General features: G+C 37.7%; 1 protein-coding gene across 2 annotated transcripts in view; it reads left to right on the top strand.

Moving 5' to 3' along the window:
• CCDC169 (coiled-coil domain containing 169) overlaps positions 1 to 18900 on the top strand; it is a 30632-nt gene extending 11732 nt beyond the window's left edge. For both annotated transcript variants that reach the window (XM_065051809.1, XM_021300507.2), the window contains exons 5-8: positions 9304 to 9402; positions 9607 to 9660; positions 13154 to 13230; positions 16681 to 18900. In XM_065051809.1, the coding sequence (XP_064907881.1) occupies positions 9304 to 9402; positions 9607 to 9660; positions 13154 to 13230; positions 16681 to 16783 (333 nt within the window). In that variant the 3' untranslated portion in view covers positions 16784 to 18900. The remainder of the gene's footprint in view (positions 1 to 9303; positions 9403 to 9606; positions 9661 to 13153; positions 13231 to 16680) is intronic.
• The last annotated feature ends 1046 nt before the right edge of the window (positions 18901 to 19946 follow it).

Here is a 19946-nt window from a genome sequence, read left to right as displayed (position 1 = left end):
CCGAGAGCACAGAGGCCACAGAACTGAGCCCCTCACACAATCACCTCAGGGTTTTGCCATCAGTTTTAAATTATAAGCAGAATGTGTGGCAGTGTCACACTGGAGAAGGTGTTGGCAACATCACAGGAGGAGAATCTTGGGTTTATGAAAACACACAGCGAAGATTTTGTGTTTCAGTAGGTGTTGCTAACTGCCTATAGGGAACATCAGCACTTTCTAATGGCACAGGAAATGTTTATAATTCTCCTAGCAAGCCACTGTTAAATGAATCTCATTGCTCTTGCTGGAGTAAGTCACGAGTAGCAAATGGTAGGAAGAAATCCGGTATCCTCTCTGTTCGTGAAACTCTGAAGTATTTTGGAGAAAGTTCAGCAGTCTGGTCTGACTGCCCTGAGCTGTATCTTGCCTCCTCACAGACTTCTCCTTCCTACTGCTTTCATCTGACCTCAGACGAGTATTTTGGATGCCTCCAAGAGACTTTTGCATTTTTTCCTTTCCTTGCCATGTTGGCGTTACTTGTTCCTCCTTGGTGGCCTTGCACAAACCAACAGACTATTTGATTCAAATCACTTTGTGGTATTCCCAGAGGCAGAATATGCTTAGTATTTCAAAGAAAACAATCAGGGAAAAATCTTGCAGTCAAGTGGCAATATTAATTGGCTGTTCTCAAGAATTCCTTTGCAGTCGACTGTGACCCAGGATATCTTCCAGAGAAAAATTATAAGGATGTAGCCTCCAGCTTTTTTTCAGGCCTATCCGGAGAGATACTGAGTGAAGCATTTCAGAGTCAGCAACAACTTGTTCTGTCAATCTGAACCAAAGGGATGGAGCTCTCCATTTTAACTTCCTCCTCTCCAAGTCCGCAGATAACCTATATAAGCAATGCTGTGAGACTGCTGACATAAGGACTGGTGGTAGCAGTGTCCCACACCTATAACACTGAAGGAGCCTGAACTTTCCAACAAGTCTCCAGGCTGATGTCTTTACCCTGGCCATTGCCAGCATCTGGTGCATTTGTATAGTTCAACTCTCTATCTGGTTTTGAACATGAAGGTGATGGCAACCACAAGAGGGCACCTGGCATTCAGACAAGTACAGGGAGCCTTGCTTCACTGGTACTGAAGTCCTTACAGTATCTGGTATATATATACTGAGTGCATATTGCATGTGGAAATATACTATGCTAAATAATTTTTATGTATAATTTTTTCAGTGATATACGACTAGTGAGCTTATTGATATCAACATAAAATCAAGTTCCTTTACAGTAAAACTAAAGATGTAGTATTGCTTTTTGCTCTTTATGAGTTTAAAATGATATGTTAAAAGATTCAGCTAAATCAGCTGATGAACATCAGCTCCTAGTGTTGGAGGGAAGGGAGTTTATTTTCCAAACAAAACTTCATTTGATTTAAAATGTCAAGTAGAATGGATTGCAAAGGATTCTTGTGTTGTGTTTTTTTTTTCTACACAACTGACAGATGTATTGTTTCTGTTCTAACTCATGGAGAAAAGTTAAAGAGGATTAGAGCTGAAGCAAATTGCCATGAAGATGAGCTGAGCTCTTATGAAAGCAAGTTTGAGCCTCTTGATGATGTAATGAATTTGTCACCTTGTCTATTGTGAAACGATTGATAGAAATTGTCACCTCTGTTGCCACTGGTAGCAGGGCAAGGAAAAATCTAGAATGAGAGCAACTTATGTGGGTGGCCTTAAAATTCAGCTGCGGTTTCATTCTGTATAATTTCATTTTCTAGCAAGTTTTAAGCCAAATGTGGAAAAGAACTGGAGAATTGGTGTTCCTTTTGTGAAACTCTGGGCTTTGGTCACTGTTGGGCACAAGACTTAATTTATCATTGCTCTGGGAGTGAATCTTGCTAAGCCTTGCAAAATTATGTTGCATAAAGAAAGTATTCATTTAAAATCTCAGTTTGTCTTGTAGTTTACCAGCTTGCTCCAAGTGGTTTGACACAGATGACTTATTGAAAACTAAGGATCTTAAATTCAGCTTAAATCCCTTAGTCAGCTTATGTCTTCTTTTCAGGAATACATTGTCCAGCTATTCAAGACTTAGAAGAATCTGTAATAAATCTAGCTTAAAACCAACATTTCAATATTCAGTTAAGCCACTTCTAAAAGCTTTTTTTTCAGAATTTTTCTTCCTGGTTCATCCTGGAGTTTTGTTGGCAATTTCTCCTTCTGGGGGAGTTCTGCATACCTGGGAGGCTTCTTCTGCCTCTCTCAAGCTCTCACTGGTCCTTGATTTGTACTGAGGCTTTTCTGTGCTCCAAGAACTCTGCTACAAGTCTGTGTTACTGCATGCTTTAAACTCTGTTTTCTGTGAGTTTTTGCTTTTGTGTTGTTTTACTGAATTAAACACTAAGCTGATCATACAACTGTAAGCATCAAGAATTGAATCTGTTTGTGTGACGTTTCTTTCTGCTTACTTCCCACAGAATTCAGGAAAGGCAAATCCAGTCCTCAGTGTCTTGGCTGAGTTCATGTGCTGGTGTTTCTCACTTCTTGATTTGTATTCTCGTGCAGCTTCAGATATATAAGGTTTCAGCTAATTCTTCAACTACTGCCTTGAAAGAAGGGCTGGGTTGTAATTTACAACCAATCCTGGCTGAAGTGGGTTTTTAGAACCTCTTTGAAGTTTTACGATTTAAAATTTTCTTGTGTCTGTTTTTGAAATTGCATTTTGTAGTGTTTAGTGACTTGGAGAGATCTTTTAGTTGAGTAGGAACATCTGTGTCGCTAGATTCCCGCAAGAACTTCAGTATTGCCATACTGAGCTCTTCATCATCAGTTAGTTGCTTGGACGCAGGAACCGAAGTCAGAAAGCTGAGTTAACTGCCTAGGTTTCCTAGGTATTAACTGGGAGAAAGGCAGCTAAACGGATTCACAACAGAGTGTATATTAGAGATGGAAAATCAATGGGAAGTTGGTAGGAAACGCCCAACAGTGGTGTCCAGAAGTAGGCATGACCTTGCAGCCTTTCTCACTTGTTCCTTCTCTATCTATGTAAATTTTGCATTTCTGACCAACTAAGAGCCTGGCTTCAAAAAGTATCTCAGTGCTAGTTAAGTATGATGGCAAGGGCACTCTCAAGATAAGAGATATCAGTATACAAACTCTTAGGGTGGCAGGGGACTAAAATGTAACTCATCTAATTTCTTTGTGGGTTATTCTTTAGGCTGTTCAACACAAGTGGATCCCTTCCTCTGGTAGCATGGGTGGAGAGTGCTTCTCAGGTTATGCCCCATTCGGGGATGACCACCAGGGATCTTTGCTTTGAGACTCCATACAGGCTTTCAGAGCAGACTAAGCAGCTTGATTAAGCATGCGCTTATGGGCAACTGAAATAGCAACAGCTCAGATGCCTACCTGAGTTATATGTCAAAAACAGATGTGAAGAATGTAAGACATTGCACAGACTGCTTTACTAGCGTTAGGATATTAAATTCTGCCTGAAGTGCAATTTAGACTCTGGTGCCCTTTTGATTTTGAGCTTCACTTCACAATCTGTAAATTGGGAGTAATTTATAACTTTCTTATTTCACAGGAGAATTGTAAGCACAGGTACATTACGAATTATGAGGCACCCAAATACTGTAAGGATGGTAACTGCATACTTTAGTCACATTATCAACCTCTTTCCATCTGCTTGCTCATCAGAAGCAGCGTAATGCACTCTTTGTTTCCTTGCCATTGGATAGTATCCTTGCTCTAGAGCTGAATGAGAGCCCAGGCATCTGCGCTGGACCAGCTGCATTGGCAGCAAGAAATAGACAGTGCTTCTGAAAAAGATGAAATGAAAAAAAAAGATCCAAAAGTAGTTTACTTCGTAGGTGAAAGAACTCAAATAAATTAGATGAGTACCATCACTGAGGAGATACCAAATTGCTGTGTGGTAATTAACGGCTGCAACAGCAAGTCTTGTTGTTTTACATAACACTGATGGACAATCTAGTGAGGAAATAAATAGTGGGCTGTGGATTTACATAGAGCAAATCTGGAGAGCAGCATGAACTTCTGTATTTACTGTATTTAAGCTTACTGTGGCTGTACCAAAATATGTTGTAGGTGGTACAAAATGTGTTGTACAAAATATGGTGTCACATGGTTATAATCTTTAATGTGAAGTCAGGTCAAGAAGGCAAAAATTAGTTTCCTAGCTTGACAGTGTTAAGACCTTCTCTGTCGTGTTTAATTCTGTACAGACACTGATGTTATAGTGAAATAGCACATGATCCTAGTGGAGTTTAGCCAAATCTGCAGTTTACTTTTTCTCCTTGAATTGGCCAATGTTCATTGTATTGACTGCAAGAACCTTCTGTATTAGGACAAAGATTTCAACTGCATTTAAAGTACTTCTGCCTTAATTAGGAAAAACAACCCAAACCAACAAACAAAAAACCCTATTTTTTTTTCACATCTCCAGTGTGTCTGTTATAACAGATTAAAGTTAATAACAGTTCAGTCATGTATGAAACATTAGTGAAAGATATAGCTCTTCTGTGTCTCTTTTTTGTTTGTTTGTTTGTTTGTTGTTTGTTGTTGTTGATTTTTAACAGTGAAAGGGGTTATTCTCTCTTGGCAGCGTATTTTAAAAGTATTGTGCCTTTAGCCATGCTTCTGCAAGTTCTTGACCTTAATGAAAATCATTCCTGGGGAAGTCTCAGTAACAGCCAGAATAATATTTGTGAAAAATAAGATTTGGAACCAAATGAATAACGTGTAGCACAGAAAATTATGAAAAATAATAAAAGTTGCAATGATCTGCAGGCACTAGAAAGGATAAGACTGGAGATCACAAACAGGCAGATGTATGTTTGGTGGATTTTAGAAGCCATTGGTAGGACTATCACTTTACACATCCAGAAAACAGAACAGCTTGATAATGTCCAACGTCAAGGAAATTAGTTATGGACTTGAGATGAAAATGCTCTTATAAGAATGACATAATCTTTTGTGTAATGACAAATGACATTTTCAAGTTCACTCTGGAAGAGACCAAATAAGATTATGCTAGGTTGGATGGATGCCCAAAAATGTAGAAGCTGAACTGGTCTGACCAAGGTACTGACTGAGAGATGGAAGGCACAGTTGTAACAATAAAGTGAAGGTCATAGAATGACAGAATTGTTGAGGTTGGCAGGGACCTCTGGAGTTTGTCTTGTCCAAACCCACTGCTCAAGCAGGGCCGCCTACCATGTCTAGACTTTTTTTTTAATATTTCTAAGGAAGGAGACTCCACAAACTCTCTGGGCAACCTGTTCCAGTGCTTGGTCACTCTCAACAGTTAAAAAGTGTTTCCTGATGTTCAGAGGGAACCTCCTGTGTTTCAGATTGTGCTCATTGCCTCTGGTCCTGTCACTGGGCACCACTGAAAAGAGCCTGGATCTGTCCTCTTTGCACCCTCCCTCCAGGTAATTATATATGTTAATAAGATCCCCTCTCAGCCTTCTCTTTTCCAGTATGCCCATGTGTGTTTTGTGTTGGGGATCTCAGAACTGGAAACAGCACTCCTGGTGTGGCCTCACCAGTGCCGAATCATAGAATGTCCTGAGTTGGAAGGGACCCACAAGGATTATCAAGTCCAACTCCTGTCCCTGCATGTGACAACCCCACACTTCACACCATGTGTCTGAGGGCATTGTCCAGTCTCTTCTTGAACACTGTCAGGCTTGGGGCTGCGACACCTTCCAGGGGAGCCTGTTCCAGTGCTCCACCACCCTCTGGATGAAGAACCTTTTCCTAATGTCCAACCTAAACCTCGCCTGGCACATCTTCCTGCCATTCCCTCAGGTTCTGTAGAGGGGAGGGATCACCTCCCTCAAAATACTTTGCCTAATGCAGCCCAGGGTAATGTTGGCTTTCTTTGAAACTTGAACATTGCTGGCTCATGTTCAACTTGTTGTTCACCAGGACCCCCAGGACATCAAGGGTATTGATCCCTTAAGGCTTAAATTAGGTTTGGGATTTTTTTACCATTAGCAAGCATTCATAAACTCTCTGATAAATAATATGATGTGAATACTGGCCTTCCAGATCTGAAGTTTGGATGATAAATAGGGAACAATTTCCACACAAAAATAAGGGGAGAATATTTGGAGAGAGTCATGTTATATTCTTTCATGTTATATTCCTTTCAATGTTTACCATTGAAATCTGGTAAATAAAGGCATAGCAAAGCATTAGGTCATGAGAAGAAAAAACTGATTGTTAAGGCAATGATCAAGTAGTCACTAAAAAGACTTCTGAAACAGATACTTATTTTACATGAGGGGCCTAAGCAGGGAAATGGAAGAACCTGGCTAGCCTGAAATATAATAACATTGGTAATGAAAACATGATAGGATAACAAGTACTAAAGGTATGCATTTGGTAAGAAAGATCAAAACAGAAATAGATGTGATATGTAGCAGATGTGGGAGACTTTTACATTAATGTTGTTCTTCATCATCTGTTTGGATTAAGTCATTTTGAAGATGGATTGGAAAACAATTTTTAATCACAGTAATATTGGGAAATAATATTGAAATATATATGGAAACAATATGAATCATTTAAATATTAGGACGCAAATATTTTCTTTTCTATATGTACATATCTGGCTCTTGGCTAGATTTTTATTTCCTACTACAGGCAGTGCAGGTCTAATTAATACAGTCAGCTGAGTATAGAGAGTTGTATCTAGATTTATCTAAGTAGGCATCTTCAGTGGAATAGTTGTGTAGACAGAGACTTGCAGATGTTTCCACGCAAGGTAGCCCATTGATGCTCCAGAACTGTCTTCTGTAACCCATGTCATATCTGCCACATGTGAATGTCTTGGACGCTCTAGAACATGTGAGATGGCAACTGAGTTGAGCTCTTTAGCTGCTCAGCTGAATGAATCACTGCACATCCTTGATTGTATTGACTGTGACTCTTAGTAGGAGCTTAGTTCACATATGGACTCTTAAATGTAGACTTCCTCACCTCAGACTGAATCCCATCCATATAGTCAAATACACATATAAATATAAAATTTTGATGGATTAATTTGGATATAATATTATTAGATTGCTTCCAGAAATTGTTTCATATGTGATACTTGTAAATAAAGACAGAAAACCAAGTGCTGAGGCACAGATCTCAGTGGATGTGATAGTTACCTTTTATCAGAAAATACTGGATAAAAGGAGGGAATGCTGGTTTAAATTTTGAAAATGTAGAATATTGTAGAAAATCCAGTCATAAAAATTGTCAGATAAAGTGATTGTAAATTCATTAATTTTAAATTTAACATGTATATATTGTCTAAGTTTTCAGTAAAGGCAGAAACAATAAAATAAAGGGCAAAGGAAGAAATAGCTAATGTCAGCAAATGAGTAGAAGAGCAAATGGCAGTAACCAAATCTTAAGGAAAACTCAAGGAGCTGGATATGCTTGAATTGAGGGAAAAGGGTAATCAGTACCTTACGATTCTGAAGGAACTGGCTTGCTACATCACTGGTTTGACAGCAAGTGGTTTTAATAAAGCTGTGGATGATTGTATTGTGTGCATCGGAGAAAAGCAAATATTTTTTTTTTAGTTTTAAGGCAGAGAAAGAGAGGAATCATTGTTGCAAAACCAGTCTGAAGTATGGATTTATAAAAGTGACTCATGGTGGGCAAACATGTTGACATTCTGTGATGAGACAATAGATTTATTGTCACAATAAATATAGTAATCTTGTTCACTGTGACCTCTGATAAAGATACTGTGTCACATGGGAAGTGACTGATTAATTTGGAGAAAATGAAAATTAGTAGATTTGTTGAAGGGGTAAGCAGCTGGCAAGTAAGAGATAATAGCCATGACTAGTGAAGGAGAGTACAAGCAGTGTTTTTCCAGGATCAGATTTAGGAATAATCTTAACAGTTAATGCATGACCTTGATACACAAAGTAAAAATATATTATATAATCTTTCTCCTGATACCAAGGATGTCGTGTAATAGGGATCTAGACGTTAAGAAAAAGGATGACACTGAAGACCTAGATTATTAAAAATGGGTTTAAAATGTAATAGTGTAGACCAAAGAATTTAGGAAATTGTTGTGAATTGAAAGCTGATCATCTGGATGTAGCTGCAGAGGAGAATCTGGGTATTCTAGCTGATCCCATGTTGCCTGTGAGCTCTCACAATGCAGTTGTGAAAAATGACAATACAGTCCTAAAATTTCTCTGTACAGATAAAGAAGCGTTACTGGCATTGTTCAAGGCAGTGAGATGGCTTCTGGAGTTCTGCATACTCCTGTATGGTTCTGTTCTCCAACCGTCTGGTCTCCAACCAGCCTGGTGTACAACTGACAATTAGATGAAAGGACATCGTGCTGCATGAGAGACTATTTTTAAAAGCTCAGCTTATTTATTCTAGTAAAATGAATGTTGCAAAAAGATGTTCCTGTTTTCTGTATGTGCATGCTGGGGACAAACAGCTGGGAGGAGGAAGAGCAGGTATCTTATACATCATTTCAGTACAAGAACCAACAGGTATAAACTGACCTTGAATAATCTGAGGCAAGGAATTAAAAAAGCCATCTGCTATTAGAACCTCCCAATAAAAATGTCTCTACTGGTTGGAGTGGATCAATTAATGAAGGGGATTATGAGAAGCAGTTTGCTGTGTTAAAAACTGAGATGGACCTGCTTGGGTGGGCATTTGACTTCTACTACGCAGCAAACAATAAACTGGCCAGTGCTAGTAACCAAATCTGGACTCTGCCACTGTTATTCTGGCTCATCTCAGTTGTAAATAAGGTATATGGCTACACACCTAAGACAGATAGTCTCCCCACAAAATACTGCTTTCTGGCCAAGTTGCTGTGGGTTACCTTTGACATCCCACATGCCTCTTCGGCCAGTCCAGCAGCTCTCTCAGCAAGTGGTTTGAGAATGGGTGTGCAGATGAGATCTGAAACCTTCCTCCTACTAAATAGGAGCCATCAGACTGAACTTTGGTTGGGGAGCAATTCTAGCTAGTCATCACAATGTGACTTTGCTCAGCTATCAAGGAGGACCAGTGTGGAAAACCATATCTGTATCATTTTAACACAGTGGGAATGTGTACTGCATAACTGATAATTGTAGCATATGGTTAATTGCTTTTGCCTCTGCAGTGTGCCAGCCAGAACCATGTAAACAAAAAGTGCACAAGAAGCAAACAGAATGACAAACATCGTAATGCTGGAAGAATAAGGCCTACTTTGATGGTATCTTTATACAGGATGGAAATATTTGTAAAACATAATTTTATTTATTATGACCACAGGGTTCCTTAAAGGAGGTTCTTAAACAACTAGAAGAAGAGAAGAAAAGTCTCCAGAATCAACTAAAAGACTATGAACTTAGACTGGAACAAGAAGCAAAGGTTGGTAATCACTCTTTGCCTCTAAACTGTAAAAGCCATTATGTTGTCTGACAAACAGACAATGCGTGTGGAACACACGATAGAATAGTTCCACAAAATATGTCACTGGAAAAAAGCTCTGCTGTATATTTGTTTCTTCCTGTATGATTCAACTTTTAAACTATTTTGCTTAATGGTAGCCTATATCCTTTATTTTACATGTAGGCTTACCACAAAGCTAATGATGAGCGGCGCATGTACCTCTCAGAGATCTTACAGGTAAGAAAAAAACTGTGTGACTTAATAACTTTTAAAAATCATTATGGTTTCTTAATGTAGCAACAGCATCTGTTAATGCCATGAGGTCGAAGTCTTTAATCACTTCATTCATCTACCAAATCCATTACAAAAGCTGCTTTTTAAAAATTTTAAGAGCTAGAAATTGAAAGATGGCTAGAGTTTGTTATTTTTTCAAACTTTTTTCTTCTGTATCAATTGGATAGTGTGATACTCAGGAATGACTGTCACTGAATCCCTGTCATAACTAATGGGGGTGAAAGGCTGTAATTAGCAGTGTTTCCCTGTGTTTGCACAGTGGACAGCTGTTTCCCTTACGTGGTTCATTGCTGCTTTGGGAAATCTGAAATGATTGCTCAAAACTTTCCAGCATGAAACAAACAGTGAGCCCAGGAGATGGCCATGATAACTGTTAATATCGCTGCATTAACAGTGAAACTGGGAGCTGCTGGAGGAAGAAGGTAGGAAATAAAAGATAATTTTATTACTGAACATGCTAGCAAGAGGAGTGTCCATGTTCAGCTGCCTAGAAAAACACATAAACATGCATGAAATATTATTTGAAGTGAGATACATGCACTGGCATGTTGCTTAAATGGGGCATTAGGGACAAGGATTTTGTGACAGATACTCAAGGTACTTAATGCATTATTATTTTCAGTAAGCAGTTATTTGCCCCCAAGATTGCAGAATCAGGTGAGAGCAAAATAATCATGTTCAGATTAATCTCCCTGTCTTTAGTTCTCTGAATGTTAAACAGCCAATCTAAAGTAAGTTGTAGAGGAATCCTCTGTAATCTGTGGAGAGAGAAGCATGTTTAAGGCGCAAACCGTCGCACCTTTTTTAGATCAAGATGAAATAAATTTCCCAGTGATTCATCTGTTTCTCTTCCTGAGCTATAAGCAGAACCTAGGTGAGCAGTTTAGATTAGACATCTACCTTTTATGTTGCTAATCTGAACAAGGCAGTCAAGCTAATAAAGTTGATGGTTGGTTGCAAGAGAATCAGTGGCTCGTCTGGTCCCTTCAGGTCCTCTTCTGCTGTGACTTTGATTTTATTTTTGCTTTTTCATTCTTTTAAAATCTACCTATGTGTGCCTTCCCTTTTAGCAGCTCATTTTAACAACAGAGATAGAAGGAAACTTACATTCAGTCCAGATGTATTAAAATTCCATTGGTTTAGAGTCTGCACAGAAATGATGGCAGCAGTTGAGTTAGAAGGATTTACCCATAGATTAACATTTTCCATACATTCCAGAGTAAATACACTACAGGATATTGTTATCTCGTCACAAGAATACATTCCGGTGACACTCTCTTAGTTACAGAGAATGGTTTTTAGGCCTTTTTTTCCTCATTATGTTTGTGCTTTTCTATAGCTCACAGTAAAAATAATAATTGAATGGAAGATTTTATTGGCAGGTGTTAAAAAATACCAGGAGTTTTGCATTTTTTCCTGCTTTGTTTGGATTCCTTCTGAGCCTGCAGCAGAAGCAAAAGAGGAAGATGCTTCTGAGCCGTACTTATTTTATTTACCTTTTTTATTATCAAGTGCTTTTCTGCTTTTTTTTTTTACAAAATATGTGTACCTTCTGAGTGCTTTTGTTGTTTGTCTTGTCGAGATCCATAAAGATATAGTCAATTTTAAATCATAGTCTTAAATTTAAGATTTCACAAACTTGAGAACTCACGCTAGAGGCACTGGTGGTTTATGGTGTATTTTCGTTTGCCTTTTTTGTTTTGTTTTCAATCTGAAAAAAAAAAGTTGATTTGTGATCAGGAATCCACAAATCTCAAAGCACTTTCTGGTGGTATTCAGAAATTGGTTTGAGAAGCAGGCAAAGAAGAACAATAGCAGATCTTTAAAAGAGCCCTTCTTTTAGCCCAGATTTTTACCACGAACTTTTACTAGCATAGTAGAGTCTGACTTGTGGTTGGGATTTATTTGCAGAAAAAAGCCCACAATTATAGATAGGTGCAGCTGGAAAGCTGCTTGTGCAACCATGGCTCATTTTACTTGGGGTAAGCCTGGAGTAAACTACCAGCAAAAACAGTGCTATGGATAATAATGGAACTCTGTATACATATAAATGTTTAAAAAGTGAAGGCCATTGTAGCCTAAGTTTTGCTTCATGTGTCACAGAATCACATCTGCTCAAATTATACTAGCCATCATTTTTAATAGTAGAGATCCTTAAGCGCAAAAACTTTATTTCCTTCACGGAAGCAAATCCATGCACATCCTATTCCATTTTTACACTTGCGCTCTGATAAGACTGTGTTTAGTTCCAGCTGACTTTGCTGTGACTGGGCCAGGAATACTTGCCTGGTGCATCATGTACATGGAAGCCCAGTAGAAACCATTGTCTTATAAGCAGAGAGACATGCTGCTTTTTAGTCACAGAATTTTTTCTCACAAATGCAAGATGTTTTCACACATACTATAAAATGTAGTGTTACAATGTAATATGTAATGTTATAATCTAAACCTTGAGCCTTGTTTAGGTAGCCCCAAAATCTAGCTTTTGGCTTTCAAAAGGATTTCACTGGCTTTGTATAGGCAATACGTTGTATATTGTGATCATCATATATTTATTACGTATTCCTGATGGGTTTGTTTAAAGGGGCTTAGAAAATTCCGTTCACTTACATGAGATACCCAAATGTGCACAGTAGTCAGGCAAGCCCTGAACCTTCTCTGTCTTCTGTTTTTCTGTCCATGGTGTGTCTGTCCCTCTGAGGGGCAGTTTCAGAGAAGGCAGCTGGGTGAGGAGGGAACCCTGTGAGCAAAGGAAAAGGAGAACCAACCAATTTAATCCTGGTCAAATTCTGATAAATGCAGTACCAAGAATAACAACTGTTTTGTTTTGTTTTGTGTTTGGTTTTGTTTTCAGTATGACCAGTAATGTAGACTTCCAGAGTATGCAAACTCTTTTTTTAAAGTAGTTCCTGTTCTTAATTAGTGGTTTAATCATTCAGAAGTACAGATAAGTCACGGTAATTTGTTTTGATTCCCATTCAGGGAAGTATGTTAGAAATATAATGCTTCTTCATTGAAAATGTGGACTTAACAGGCAGTATGACCAAAAATATGCTGATTATTTGATCATCCAGCTTAATAAGTAATGGTATTTTTGCACAGCAAGGGATTTTGGAAAGTCTTCAATTACCCAAATCAAAAAGGCAATATGTGCTGAAAGTATTTTATGGTAGTAAGACCACGTTGGGTCAAAATTAGTTTGGAAAAATTTTACTTCTTTAACTGTGATTGACACTTCCATGAACCTGCTTACCTATATTATTAAAGTGAGCATACACTATACATACTGGGAACATCTGAAAGTGTAATGAGCAAATTATAATTGTGTAGACATATTAAATTGTGTAGACATATTTGCTTCCCAACTTTATCCCTTAATTCTGTGTAGGCACAGATTTAATTTTTCTCTTTTTTTGTAAAAATTTGACTATTGCAGACCTCAGCTACAGTTAACATTGTTGAAAGGCAAAAAACAGATGCTCTGATGAGCAAAGGAGAAAACCAGAAATTGAGGTAAATTTCCTTTATATTCCTTTTGTTTTCTGGTTTATTATTTTTTGCTAGGAACTATGTTTTGAATATTGCAACTCTTGTGCTCATGGTAAATATCACTGATCATAATCCTACTGAAGAAGTATTAATGTTATCATCACTTTTGATAATGCTTTTCAATCAGTTTTATTTAATACTAAGTATGTTGCAATAATGAATATATATATATGTGTGTATGTATATAAATATATATATTTAAGTGGCCTTTTTGAAATCTTACAATCCCTCTGATGTTCTTCCCTTTCAAATTGTGTTTAAAATGGATCATTGTTTTCTATATTACTGCAGCAGTGATAGGAACAAGTATACCCTTTAGTCCATTAAGAGTAATTCAATTAAATAAAGCCTTGCTTGGTTATTTTTAGCCAATAGAGATTGTAAAGCTTTTTGTGGATTATAATGTGAGTGATTTTAGCTTACAACATATAAAGGCTTCATCGTTTAACAGATTTCTGTCTAGTTATATGGGTTAGAAATTTAAATTTGAAAAGAACCCACCTGCTCTGAGCTATATAGAAATAAAATGAGTTTCTGATTGTAGTGCTTGTGAGAAAGCTTGAAATTGGAGGAGATTTGTTTTCTTAACTGAACATGTTAAGAATATCAAGTACAAAGGATATAGGGAATCACACCAAACGTGTGTCAGACCCAGTATCCTGCCTCCAGTGGCCATAAGGAGATGCCTACAAAAGTGTATAAGCAGTCAGGTATAATATTTGCTTTTGGAACTCTCCCAAATATTTTATATTTGAAGACTTCCTGAGCTAGTATGGTCTTTATGTATTTAGTATCTCACAATCAATATTCTTCCATGAACCCACTTACCTGTATCATTAAAATGAGCATACACAATACGTATTGGTAACATCTGAAAATGTAATGAGTAAATTATAAGCATGAAATTGTGTACTTACCAACTTTATGCTTTCATTCAGTGTAAGCACAAAATTGCAGGATTTCGTAAACTGGAATAGTGGATCTTCATGCTCCAGGAGAGAATATTAGTAGAATATGAATTAACTTAGTACAATATGAATTAAAGTTTATAGCTGCAGTTTCTCAATATGTTGCTTCTGGCCCCAGTGATGTTTAACGTAACTCATGTGGAGAAGGTCAGGAAGCCAGAACTAGGAGAATTCAGTGTCTCTGCCGAGAGATTAAATATCAGCCAGATCCTGAGACTTGCTGAGGGTCAGCACTGAGCTCAGATTATGTTGGGGGTTTTTAATAATTTATTTTCGTAGACTTATTACTTACCCTGAAATTCTATGACAGTGTGTTTCTGTAATTTTCTTTATATCAAATAAAAGAAAATAAAATGTAAAAGAAAATAAAGTGTCCTGTAATTGCTGGTCTCAGAAGATGCATATGATAACAAAATATCTCCTTTCAACCCATTTTCCCTTAGGGGATTTTTTTTTTTTTTTAACTTTTCAAAGTCCGTTACACACATGAAGGAGATTGTTCATCTTTTAAATTGTCCTTAGTGGCGAAAGACCCACTTTGCAAAGCATTGGCTTTTATAGCCAGTGAGTTAGAATTTTCAGGTCAAACTTGGGTCTTAGTTGGCAACATGGAGATAAGAATGGAGATTTGGCATAGTTTATATTTTAAGAAAATACTAGAAGTAAGCACCTTTTATCATCACAAGGTTAACACAGCCATTGTTATATTCTTTTTTGTTTATGTTTTGACTTACAGCCTGAAGGTCTTTCATTCAAGCTGACATTAATGCAAAATTTCATTTAAATAAGATAAGACCTGCATGATTGAAAATAAACATGTTATTGAGAATAATTTGAGACTTTTCTGTCCAGAGTTCTCATTTCACATCTGTTGGCCTTTCAGAAAATGCTTGGCCTCATTGGTTTTCAAACCATACTAAGAAACTATGTTTCATATTTGTTTTAACTATGGGTACAGGTTCAGAAAACCCAACCTATATACTAAAGCAGCGCTGAAACATTTTTGAGTAGTAATTGTGAAGACTAATTGTTGATGTATTGTTTCCTGGCCATTCCTACAAAAAAGCCAAGTTCAGTGGAGGTCCTTTTTATGGTATTTCATTGGATGAGAAGAAGATAGGCAAGCTTAAAATTGGGAAAAAACAAAGGTGTCTTGATGACTCATGTCTCTGCTGCAATCTGAGCAGCCAACTTAATGTCATTCTGAGGCATATGGTGGGGCTTAATAGCTCAGTTTCAACACTGCATTGGCTGTGACTACCTGGCTTCTAAGTCCCTAAGTTTTGAATGGAAAGAGGTTTTGCTGCCTGCAGAATTCCACACAGACATATGCTGCCTGCTTGGTCCAGCTCTACAGTGATCTACAGATTAATCAACTGATTTTTAGTAATCAACTGATTTGAATTTGGATGATCAATTGATTATTGAGAAAACTGGGGCCTTGGGTTCTGATCTTCAGGTTCTGAGGAGAAGCAGCTCCATATCTCTACAGGGGCAGCTGTCCCTTCAAGATCATCACTGCTTGTAAGAGCTGGAAAAAAAGCATGTGTCAGTCTCAAGAAGACAAGCAAACCCTAGGGAAAACTTTTTTGGCTGTTTGCCCTGAAAGTTGTAGCTTGATTATGTCAGCACAACTTCTACCTCATAACAAAATATTTCTCTGGCTACCATCATTAATATAATGATGTGATGTTGTGATATATTTTCCTTCAGAATGCCTATTACTTGAGAAAATACATTGAAACCCTGTATATTGTCATTAGAGTATGTAAAGTGCTGTCTCTCCACTGTAGTAATGAACAGGGAGAGAAACAAATGTATGTTGCATAAGAGTAAAGATGCATGCTGCTTGACCATAAGATCATGACCCTTCTGGCTGGTGGAATCACCATTTCCCCCCCTGAGATTTGTTTACATTCCCACTTGTTTCTCTTAGAAGATCAAGATGAAAACAGCTCTGTCAGGGTTCATGTAGGCAGTGGGTGTATGTATCATGAGTACCATTTCAGAAGTCTGCTGGCAGCATTTCCTCTGTAAGACCATGGGTCTCCTGCATGGAAAACCCACAGAGAACTGTGACTACATCTATGTGAAGTTTTTTTCCATTTCCTAATGGAGATTATGCTACTGATGAAAATGTCTCCTTCACCAGTTATCTTTCTGTTTGTGCAGGTGTTTAGTATTCTGTTCATCTTCTTCAAATGCCATCATTTAGGTAACGGGAGGTAGTCAGGAACCATGAGATGAGGATTGAGTTTGTATGCAGTATAATTAGACGTTCTGCTAGCCTGCAAACCCAGAAATATACTCTTTTTTTTTCCTCTCTCAGGTTTATTATTAACAATAGTAATCAGTTATGCAAATAGAAAAAGTATGCATATCTCTAGCACTTAAAGCTTACAGGGAATGTGACACTTGATGACTAACTTCACCCATTTTATTTCAGAGGGAGATACGGTGTTGCAGGAAACCCGAAGATGGTTAATCCCCCAAAGGAATCAATTAAAAAGACTGCAGGAATGAAGCACCTTCCAAAACTAAAGCACTGATTTTAAACGAATGCCAAGAACTTCCAATCACTTAAAAAAAAAAAAAAAAAAAAAAATTAACTGAAAGTTTCTAAATTAGAAATGAATGTATTTGTGCCATATTGTAATACCAAACACAGATCGGCATGTCTTCTTGGCAGCCTTAATGTAAATGTTCCTCTGCCTGACAGAACTGGTCTTCTAGTTGCCATCTTCATTCAGGTGATCTCTGACCCTTTCCATTCTGGTTCTTATCAGTGATTCTGAGTACCAGGGCATTGGAAGCCTTGGAAAACATTTAATTTCTTTATGCACTAGGTAGATCCTTGAACTCTTTGACTGCACAGCAACTACTGAAAACAAGTGAACCTCTAACATTTTTCAAGAAGAAGAAGGCGGCAGACTGGTGGAACCTGAAGTATTATCACACCACCCAAACCAGTGGATCTCAGATAAAATTCCATCCAAGGGCATCCCCATTCAGTATAGGCACCAAAGAGAGACTCTCAAGTAGTCTGATGTTGCTACGGTTCAACAAGCCTTTCGTTTCAATTTTTAAAAGACCGTCAGCATATTTTACTGGCCAGCCTGATTTCTTACATTATAACGTACCATAGAGTTTCTTTACAGTATAAAGTTGTTTCATATTCCATGAGCTTTCTTACTTTACCAGAGAAGACAATACACTTCAAGTTTATCTTTTTTAAAAGCTGACTTGCAAGAGATGACCACTTTCTGTTTGCTTGGTTTAGAAGCAAAGCACCATTTCCAGCCACTTTAGACACTAGTAATAGGAAGAAATGAAAGAAAAACTGAGCAGCTTTTATTAAGGATTCTTCAGAGCCTGTCTTGTGGAGGGACTGTTTCTTTTACACACTACAAACACATTATGATACCAGATATTGGTATGATGTTGTTTGAAGTTTAAACTCTAAAATGAATCTTTGTATCCACAGTCTGGATTCCATAAAAATCTCTACATAGTCTTCTGTGGCACTGATCCATATATTTTTAGGGTCCTAAGTAGTGCCAGTCTTTAAAGTCATCTCTTCAATGAAAGCAGAACTGCTTTGTATTTTCACTCTTAAGCATGCAATTATTGTTGCAGTTTCATCACGTACATTTCAGTCATTAAACTTCAGCAGAATTTTTGTAAGTGGCAACAGGAAAAATGTTTTGGTAATGAAGCTTCAAGCCTCTGGGTTACATCTTAAAAGCTCCTCAAAGAGCAAATGTGATTGATTGACTGCCCTTTATTATTTTTAAGAGCATCCCTAGCTCTTTGCAGCATCTAATAAAGCTTTTTGCCTCTTTAAGAGCAGTACTAATAGTTCCTTATTACTGGCAGCATTGAAGTGATGCTGTAATTAGACTCGTACAAAAAGATCAGTGATGTCATTCTAAAATGCAGAGGAAGAAGACCTGCAGTATTGTTCAGCATATTCAGTATGGAAACCCCATTTTTTTCTCTTGCATAGTATGAGATTTATTACAGATATTTCTAATGTTGCCATGATGCACCTGGTATCATTCTTTTACAAGCAGGGTTGTCTGCCTGGCCAGTTTTTTCCCCACAGTCACGGCTGAAAGCACAGCACAGCTGATTAGGTTAGCACTCTTCTGTTCCTGTTTTTCACATGGAAAGTTTCCAGATTTTGATTGTGCTGGCATTTGTCATTGTGGAGAAGGAGAGGGGGAAAAAAATCACCATAATGGTCCTATTGGCATAAAAGACAAGGGCCATCTGCAGTAGTGGAGAATATCCAGTTCTTGGATTCATGCAGCAGACATTTACTACTGCTGTCTCTGAATCAAATGTTAATCAGTGCATCAAGTCTGGTCCCTGTAGCACCTCAACATAACTGGAAATATTGCACATTTTGGGACAGTTATGGCCTGAGAAGAGGAGCAGACTGTCCTTCTTAGTCCTGTTTTGGCTTGCCAGGAAAAAGCTCAGGGTTTGAAACTCAGTTGTATGGCAATTCAGCCCTAAAACATGTGTTTGACCATTCTACTTGTGTGTCAAGCTGTAATGTTTGATGAACAAAGTGGCTACAGTTCTATACTTTACTTTTTAGATTACTTGGTATTTCCTTTTCCTCCCACCTTTCTGGAAATAAAGGTACCTTGATGATTAAGTTTGATGGCTCAAGTTTCTTTGCAACAGCAAAAAGGTAGTTTTTGGTTTCAAAAATGTTGTGTTATTTCTTTGGACCCAAATGAAACTTTTACTCTGATAGCTTTCCCAAACCACGCTGGATTTTTTTGTTTGGTTTGTTGGTTTGGCTGGATGATTGTTTTGAAAGCCCTGGATTTATCTTGTGTGGACTTTTCTCACTACTACTATGCTGCGCTATGAAGTGGGTTTTGTTTACATTTGCAGCAATGAACAGTTAGATGTCTTTATACAATATCTTCTACAGGGAAATTCTGTCACCTCTAAAGTCTCTGTGAATCCTGTTGTGAACAGTAGACAAATCTGAAGACAAAAATGGGAAATTGAATTGCTGATAGTTGTGGTCAGTGGGTGAATGGAGCTAAACATCAGAGGCAGCTGGGATTAGAGCTGAAGGTTTGAATCTGGCCGAACTTCCTCCAGCACAGAAGGCAATTGGGATTCCAGAAGTACTGGCTGTAGTGTGTAAGTGCCTTTAATTGATGGGCTGAGAAATTTGATCTCCTAACTCTTGGGACTTGAGAGTATGCTTCACTTATGTGGTAACTCATGTAACTCCACTGATTTCTGATGAGTCATGATTTTGAGGTAACTATGGCATTTTAAGTATTTACCCATATTGTTGCTGAAAAATAAGATTTTAAAACTCAAATGCTAGTAAGGAAACATTTCTTATTTCCCAAAATACCTTTTTCTTTTTTATTTTTTAAGTCATATGATCTCAGAGGGTATTGAGTTGTGAATTTTCTTTTTAATATATCAGTATAGCACCACTGTGTTCCTCTATGATAGGATGAAGTTAAAATGTTCAGACTAGTTAAAATGTTTGGGGATTAGACTAGATTCTGTAATTTACTAGACAGGCATTGACCATGTCATTGAGTATTATGTAATTATGCAGCATAACCACAGCTCCAAAAAACTTGGGTGATGAGCTTCCTCATGTTCAGAAATTATTAACAATGAGCAAGATATTTCATCGCTTAAATACTTTAATGTGTTCTCCTT

Source organism: Columba livia, chromosome 1, assembly GCF_036013475.1.
Source record: "Columba livia isolate bColLiv1 breed racing homer chromosome 1, bColLiv1.pat.W.v2, whole genome shotgun sequence".
NCBI lineage: Eukaryota > Metazoa > Chordata > Aves > Columbiformes > Columbidae > Columba > Columba livia.
The sequence above is the reverse complement of the archived record's forward strand: the minus strand, read 5'-3'. Positions and strand labels throughout refer to the sequence as shown.